This window comes from Pleurodeles waltl, chromosome 2_1 (assembly GCF_031143425.1).
Source record: "Pleurodeles waltl isolate 20211129_DDA chromosome 2_1, aPleWal1.hap1.20221129, whole genome shotgun sequence".
Lineage (NCBI taxonomy): Eukaryota > Metazoa > Chordata > Amphibia > Caudata > Salamandridae > Pleurodeles > Pleurodeles waltl.
In genome coordinates this window covers 304,439,621-304,447,023 of record NC_090438.1, presented here as the reverse complement: position 1 = coordinate 304,447,023, position 7,403 = coordinate 304,439,621, and the positions used below count along the sequence as shown (strand labels likewise).

The window sequence follows — 7,403 nt, the reverse complement described above, 5'->3', positions numbered from 1 at the left end:
TTTGAAAATGCAGTCGGGGTGCGTGTACCTAACATCGTTTCGAAGTTTCTGCCCAGTCTGCGTGGTGGTTCTTGTGCTTACTCTGTTCGGCAGCTTGAGCGTTGGTGAATGGCTGCAGGGATGCTGGACTGGCACAGTGGAGTCTGCGCCCTGGGTTCCTACTCGGACATGCCCCCTGCCACAGGTGTCCGGTGTGCAGCCGTCCCTGTCCTGAGTGCTGTGGGCGCACTCAGAGCGCGCTGCCCAGGAAGATGGCCCTGTCCGCCCCGTGCTGGTCCTGCTGCGGGCTCTGCCTGAGCGATGCGCGCTTCCTCCCTCGTGACCTCGCCCTCTCCCCCCGGAGCTCCTCCGCCTCCCGCCCCCTGCTCAGCCGGAGCCCAAGCGCAGAGAGCAACGGAGGCAGCGTGAGCCGGAGAGCCCCCAACTCCCCGTGGCCCCAGATTCGCACAGCCCGGCCTGCCAGCACCATGTGCGAAGTCAGGAAGTTCACCAAGCGCCTCAGCAAGCCGGGCACGGCGGCCGAGCTGAGGCAGAGCGTCTCGGAAGCGGTGCGGACCTCGGTCATCCTGGTGAGTGCCATGCAGGGAAGCTGAGGGGCGTGGGGTGGGGTATAGACAGGGTAGCTCCCCTGCGCACTGGGCAGGATCACGCTTCGCCGCGCATCGTCCTTGGTGGCACTCATTTCCACCCCCTCGAAGGACTGTGGAATAGCGGTTCTAGTACACCACCCATAGCAATGACGACAACCCTTCATGGTGCCTCACAGACTGTATTTAGGGCATATGTGGCTGGCAGGGCTGGGGATGCAGAGCGGTGGTTTCAGGGCGGTGCCAGGCTTTTTTTCGGAGCAGTGATGCTGAGCCCCAGGGGTGGCTGTCTGCACACAGGCACCATTGGCAAGTATCTCTGTGTGTTCTGCTCGCACCAAGAGTGTCCTGGGAGGGTTTTTTGTGCCTACCCCTTGCCCCCCGCTGTCACAACCAGCAGCTCTGGTGTTTGGAGGAAGCACTGAGAAGCCACACCCAAGACTCGCTGACAACCGAGCAGAGGCGCTGCAGGAGCCCCTCTCAGTGCCGTTTCCTCTCGAGGCTGAAGGCTTCCGAGCAGTCTCCTCTCAGTCCCGCCAAGCCGCTACCTCCCCACGCCCTGCTTCCGGACGCTTTCTTTTAGTACCGGGTTCTGTACACTTTAAAGCTGCCACGTCAAAATGCTCATAGAGCCACAGCCATATAACCATCAGTCTGTCAACTACATGTCCCCATGGAGCATCCTTTTATGAAACCAGTGTAACTGCCCACCACTCTAACCCACCCGAAAATTATCCATCAATTCACCCATCCACCCACCAGCGCCTTCCCGCACAGACACCTGCACTTAAGCTGGTTACCACCCCTCCTCACTGAAGCGTAAAACGTATGCAGAAGGGGGAACGTGCTTACAGCGAGAGAAAATCTCGGTGAACAGACACGCAAGTACAAGGTGCTTTTTAAGTCATGGACAAAGTAGGCAATTGTCCGGGGCCCCCTCCTCCCAGGAGGGTTCCCAGATAAAATGACTGGGATAGTCTGAAGACTCACACACACTCTATCTCTCTCTGCTTTTCCCTGTTTTCTCCTTCTTTCACTCTCTTCCTCTCTCTATCTTTCATTATCTGTCCTCTGTGTAATTCTTTCCCCGCCTGTCTCTGCCTACACTCTCTAGCAACCCCTTTCTCCCACGCCCGACCTACCGCACTTATCTCTTATCACTCGCTCCCTACACTGCTCACACGCTTTACCTCTCTCTACCTCCCTATCTACCTTGCTTTAATTTACTCATACCTCCTGCTGCTTACTGTGCCTCTCTCAATCACCCTCTCCGCTCATTCTCCCTCATCTTGCTCTTTCATCTCTTACCTCTGGATTGTTGTATATCATCTCCCTCTTTACCTCAGAAATCAGCAAATTACCACTTTTTTCTCTCTCGCCCCTTCTCTTTACCTCACCTGTCTTCAACTCGCCACTTTTGAGGGTCCGAAGTGATGAAAATGAGTGATACATGTAAAGTTGTTCTAAAAACGGCCCCAAAGTATGTCTTGCCCGTAGCCCCAAAAATCCCTACAATAGCGCTGGCAAGCAGGCTTGTTATAATAAGCCCACAGTTAAGAGGTAAAGAAACCTGACATCGGCAATAGAGAGTGCCATGGGCCCCTGAGCAATAAAGGAAAATGGTCTGTACCTCTTTTTAGGTTGAAAAATGTAATCAAAATTGGGGTACATATAGTCCCACGGACTGTGAACACTGACACTTCCCAGCAGAACCAGTCCTTTGGTGTTCCCAGGCCTGAGATGTCAAGCGTTAGAGCTGCGGGCAGCGGGTGGGGTGAGCTTCTGTGCTTTTCACTAGAAGGGGACTCCCGTGTGTCAGGGTGATGTGAGGTGCACGCTGGCGGTTAGGTGCATTTCCTGTCATCTGCTTGATACTGGTGTTCTGCGTTCAAACGTTCACTATTTTACTACACGCAAAAGACGGTTCACCATCTGTGGCCTCACTGGAGACATTTCACATTGTTTTGCAAATACTGTAAATTAGATCTCCTGAGTTACGGTAAACAATTGCGGTCTCGTGTGTGTAACGTGCGCGAGGCAGATCTACCACGCACCAATAACGTGTACATTACTTCCGCTTATAACCGACTGCAGTAAAGTGAGATTGAAATGTCAGGAAGGGACAAGTCAACGGTGACGTTTGTTCAGTCATTACCTGAAGGGTAGGCCATGCGCGCCTTCTGTCTATTTCAGCTACTGGAGGTATATCCATCACCCCAGCCTCTTGTCCGCAGACTGTGCACAAATAAATCGATTGTCAAGACCAGACCGAGTAGGGTGGATTGGAGTGGGGTGGCTTGGATTCACTGGATTGGAGTGGGGTGGATAGATTTGGAGTGGGGTGGATAGATTTGGAGTGGGGTGGATGGATGGATTGGGGTGTATTGGAGTGTATTGACTGGAGTGGGGTGTACTGGATTGAAGTGGGGTGGGCTGGATGGATTGGAGTGGGGCAGGCTGGATGGATTGGAGTAGGGTGGATTGGATTGGGATAGAGTCGACTGATTGGAGTAGAGTGTGGTGGACTGGAGTGAGTGGGGTAAATTAGAAGGGATGAGATGTGCTGGATTGGGGTGGATCGGATTGGGGTGGAGTGGAGTGGATTGGAATTAGGTGGATTGGATTGAGTGGGATGCATTAGATTGAGTCGGGTGGATTAGAGTGGGGTGGATTGAATTGAGCGTGGTGGATTGAATTGGGGTTGATTGGAAAGAGGTGGGGTGGATGGGATTGGAGTGGGTTGGATGGGATTGGAGTGGGGTGGATTTGATTGGACTAGATTTGTGTGGGATGGACTGGATTGATGTGGGGTAGATTGATTGGAGTTTGGTGTACTGGATTGAAGTGGGGGAGATTAAGGTGGTTTGGAGTGGGATGGATTGGACTGGAATAGGGTGGATTAATGTGGATTGTGTTGGAGTCGGATGGACTGGGGTGGTGTGTGTTGATTGGAGTGAGGTAGATTGGATTGGAGAAGGGTGGGTTTAATTGGAGTGGTGTGGAGTGAGAGGGACTGGAGTGGGGTGGGTTGGATTGGAGTAGATAGTATTGGAGTAGAGTGGGTTGGGTTGGAGTGGGGTGGAATGGATAGGACTAGGGTGGATTGCACTGAATTGGGATGAATCGGACTAGAGAATGGTGGATTAGACTGGATTGGGGTGGGTTGGACTAGAGTATGGAAGATTGGGGTGGTTTGGACTGGAGTGGATGAGAGTGGATTAGATTGTATTGGAGTGGATTGAATTGAGGTGAGGTGTATTGGATTGGAGTGGGGTAGATTGGACAGCGCTGGATTGGCATGGATTAGATTGGAGTGTGTGGACTGAATTGGTGTGGGGTAACTGGGGTGGATTGGAGTGGGCTGAACTGGGATTGAGTGAGGTGAATTGGATTGGGGTGAGGTGGATTGGATTGGAGTGCAGCTAATTGTTTTGTATTTTGAGTGGATTTGGGTTCAGAGTGGGGCACAGTGGAGTGGGCAGGTTGTTTTGAATTAAAGTCAGGCAGATTCAAATAGATTGGGGTGGGCTAGACTGTTTTAGATTAAAGTGTGGCAGATTGTTTTGGACTGAAGTGAGGCAGATTGTTTTGGATTGGGTCAGATTGTTTTGGATTTGAATGGGGCAGATTGGAGTGGGACGGATTGCTTTGGATTGGAGTGGGCAGACTGGAGTGAGGCAGATTGTTTTGGACTGGAGTGGGTCAGATTGTAGTGGGGTGGATAGGAGTGGGTGGACTGAGTTGGCGTGGGGTGGATTGAAATGGGGTGGGGTGTGTTTGATTGGATTGGGGTGGAGTGCACTGCGTTGGGGTCTGGTGGGGTGGATGGATTGGATTGAGTGGGTTGGATTAGAGTTGATTGAATTGGATTGGGGTAGGCTGGCTGGATTGGATTGGAGTGAGGTGGACTGAACTGAGATGGAGTAGGATAGATTCTGGTATAGTTGGGTCGATTGGAGTGGGTAGATTAAAGTGGAGTGGGGTGGATTGAATTGGATTGAAATGGGGTGGGTGGGATGGGCTACATTGCAGTGGGAATGGGCTGGGTTGGGATGAATTTGATTGGGGTGGACTACACTGATGTGAGGTGCATTGGATTGGTGTGGAATGGATTGGAGTGGGGTGGAGTGGGGTGGACTGAAGTGGGGTGTATTGGATTGGAGTGGAGTTGATTGGATTGGGATGGATTGGATAGGGGTGGGGTGGGGTGAATGGAATTGGAGTAGAGTGGATAGAAGTGGAGTAGATTGGAGTGGGTTGGATTGGAGTGGTTTGGATTGGATTGTTGTAGGGTGGAGTGGATTGGTGTGGGGTGGATTGATTAGAGATGGGTGGACTACATTGAAGTGGGTAGTTGAAGGTGGTTTAGGGTGGGATGGAGTGGACTGGAGTAGGGTGGATTAATGAGGATTGTGTTGGAGTGGGATGGACTGGGGTGTTGTGCGTGGACTGGACTGGAGTGAGGTAGATTGGATTGGAGTTGGGTGAGTTGAATTGGCTTGGGTTGGATTGAAGTGGGGTTGGATGGATTGGAGTGGGTGGATGGCCTGGAGTGGGGTACATCGGACTAGAGTGGGGTGGATTGGATTGAGTGGATTGGGGTGGATTGGATTGTAGTGGGGTGGATTGGGTGGATTGAGGTGAGGTGTATTGGATTGGAGTGAGATATATTGGATTGGGGTGGATTGGATTGGAGTGGGTGGACTGGATTGTGTGGGATGGACTGGATTGTACTGGGGTGGATTTGACTGGGCTGAATTGGGTTTGATTGATGTGTATTTGATTGGGATGAGGTGGACTGGATTGGAGTGTGGCAGATTGTTTGGGTTGGAGTGGGTTGTTTGGAATTGGAGTAGGACAGGGTGGAGTGGTGCAGGCTGTTTTTTAATTAAAGTGGGGAAGATTGTAGTGAGGCAGATTAAAATGGATTGGGATGGGGCAGGTTGTTTTGGAGTGAAGGGCAGATTGTTTTGGAGTGGGGTGGATTGGATTGGAGGGGGGCAGGTCGTTTTGGATTGGAGTGGAGCAGATTGTATTAGTGTGGATTGGGGTGGGTTGAGTTGGTGTGGGGTCGATCGGATGGGAGTGGGGTCAATTGGATGGGTTTAAGGTGGACTGGAGTGGGGTAAATTGGGATGGAGCGGGCTGATTGGATTGGGGTAAAGTGGTTTGGATTGAATTGGGGCAGATTGGAGTGGGGCGGATTGGAGTGGGACCGATTGTTTTGGATTGGAGTGGGGCAGAGTTGGAAGGATTGGAGTGGGGCAGATTGTTTTGAATTGGATTGGGTGGGGGCAGATTGTTTTGGATTAAAGTGGGGCAGATTGGAGTGGAGTGGACTAGAGATTATTTTGGACTAGAGTTGGGCAGATTGTTTTGGATTTGACTGGGGCAGATTGTTTTGGATTTGAGTGGGGCAGATTATTTTGGATTTGAGTGGGGCAGATTGTTTTGGATTGGAGTAAGCAGATTTGAGTGGGGTAGAAGTGAGTGGGGCATATTGTTTTGGATTGGAGTAGATTGTTTTGAATTGAATGTTTTGAATTGGAGTGGGGGAGATTTTTTGTAGTGGTGCGGATTGTTTTGTATTAGAGTGGGGTACATTTAAGTGGGGCTTATTAGATTGGAGTGGGCTGGCAGGATTGAGGTGGGGTGGTCTGGACTGGATTGGTTTGAGTGGTGTGGAATTTAATAAAATATCTATTTGTCCATGGGACAAGCTGCTTCTTAAATCTACTTGTCCTGTAAAAAAAATCTACTTGTCCTTTTGGTGCCATGTAGTGCGGAGACAAATTATGGGAGCAATCTCATTATGTAAGAACTCTTATAATAGCCTCTCTGTTTATGGCAGGGCTCATACTATAGTAGGGTTTGAATACTTGCATTTTCAATCTCTACTTTAGCAATTTATTTATTTCGCCATATTTCTGCAGATCTACATACTGGAGGAAGCAATAAGCAATAGTTCCAGGGGTGGAATTCCTTTGAGTCTACAAAACTATTAACTTGCATGTTTTAAGGATTTTCACCAGCTCTTCTCTAATCTTTTCCCATAATGAGAAAGAATGGAAATTTACTCCTGACAATGGCAGTAGTTATTCCAGGGTTGGGAAAAAGTGGTTGGAGGGAAAGTGAACTTGTAAACGCTCAATAGATTTTCCCATGAGCAAATCTACACATGCATATTTGCTCATGCTAAGATATAGTTCACAAATATTTCTAAGAGTACAATTTCCTTGGCTACTTCTGTAAGTTCATGTGAATTCATGAAAGCCACTCATTCAAAGCCATATGCAATGGATGCACTTTTGTGGCTTTCTTTAAGAATTGGTCTAATTAGGTCTGGCATTAACAAAGACATTTGGTTTTTATTCAACTTCCATTTCTCTCTTTATCTATTGGCTGGATTTACTGTGAGTGATTGCATTCTGCTCTTCCACAAGGAGTATATTGGCACACAAAGTAGTTTTGTTCAGTGCCAGGAACTACTGTGGCAATCAGTGGCGTAACAAAACTGGAGATGGCCCCCCTGCAAAGATCATGGAGGCCTCTACCTCTAGACTCACTCATGGCAGGTGCTGTGCTGTGGGAGCCTCCTGGAGGGGGCTGCTGGGCCTTTGTTACACCATTGTTATCAATGTGTGCTTTTTGAGACCAAAAACTTTCACTTTTGCCAGTGTTTGTTTCAATGGTGAGTGCCTGGCAGCTCCCACAACAATAAAGTGTTACAAAAGCCATGTCAAAACAAGACAAGCATTGATGAAACCAAGAGACTCACAAAAATGTCGGATCAGTTTGTTTTGCCAGTGCTTGTTC

The 7,403-nt window shown here is 49.6% G+C and overlaps 1 protein-coding gene across 2 annotated transcripts in view; it reads left to right on the top strand.

Annotated features, from left to right (window-relative positions):
• The first annotated feature begins 329 nt into the window (after positions 1–329).
• Positions 330–7,403, top strand: part of DOCK11 (dedicator of cytokinesis 11) — a 1,108,606-nt gene continuing 1,101,532 nt past the window's right edge. For both annotated transcript variants that reach the window (XM_069212535.1, XM_069212533.1), the window contains exon 1: positions 330–569. In XM_069212535.1, coding sequence (XP_069068636.1) covers positions 468–569 — 102 coding nt within the window. In that variant the 5' untranslated portion in view covers positions 330–467. The remainder of the gene's footprint in view (positions 570–7,403) is intronic.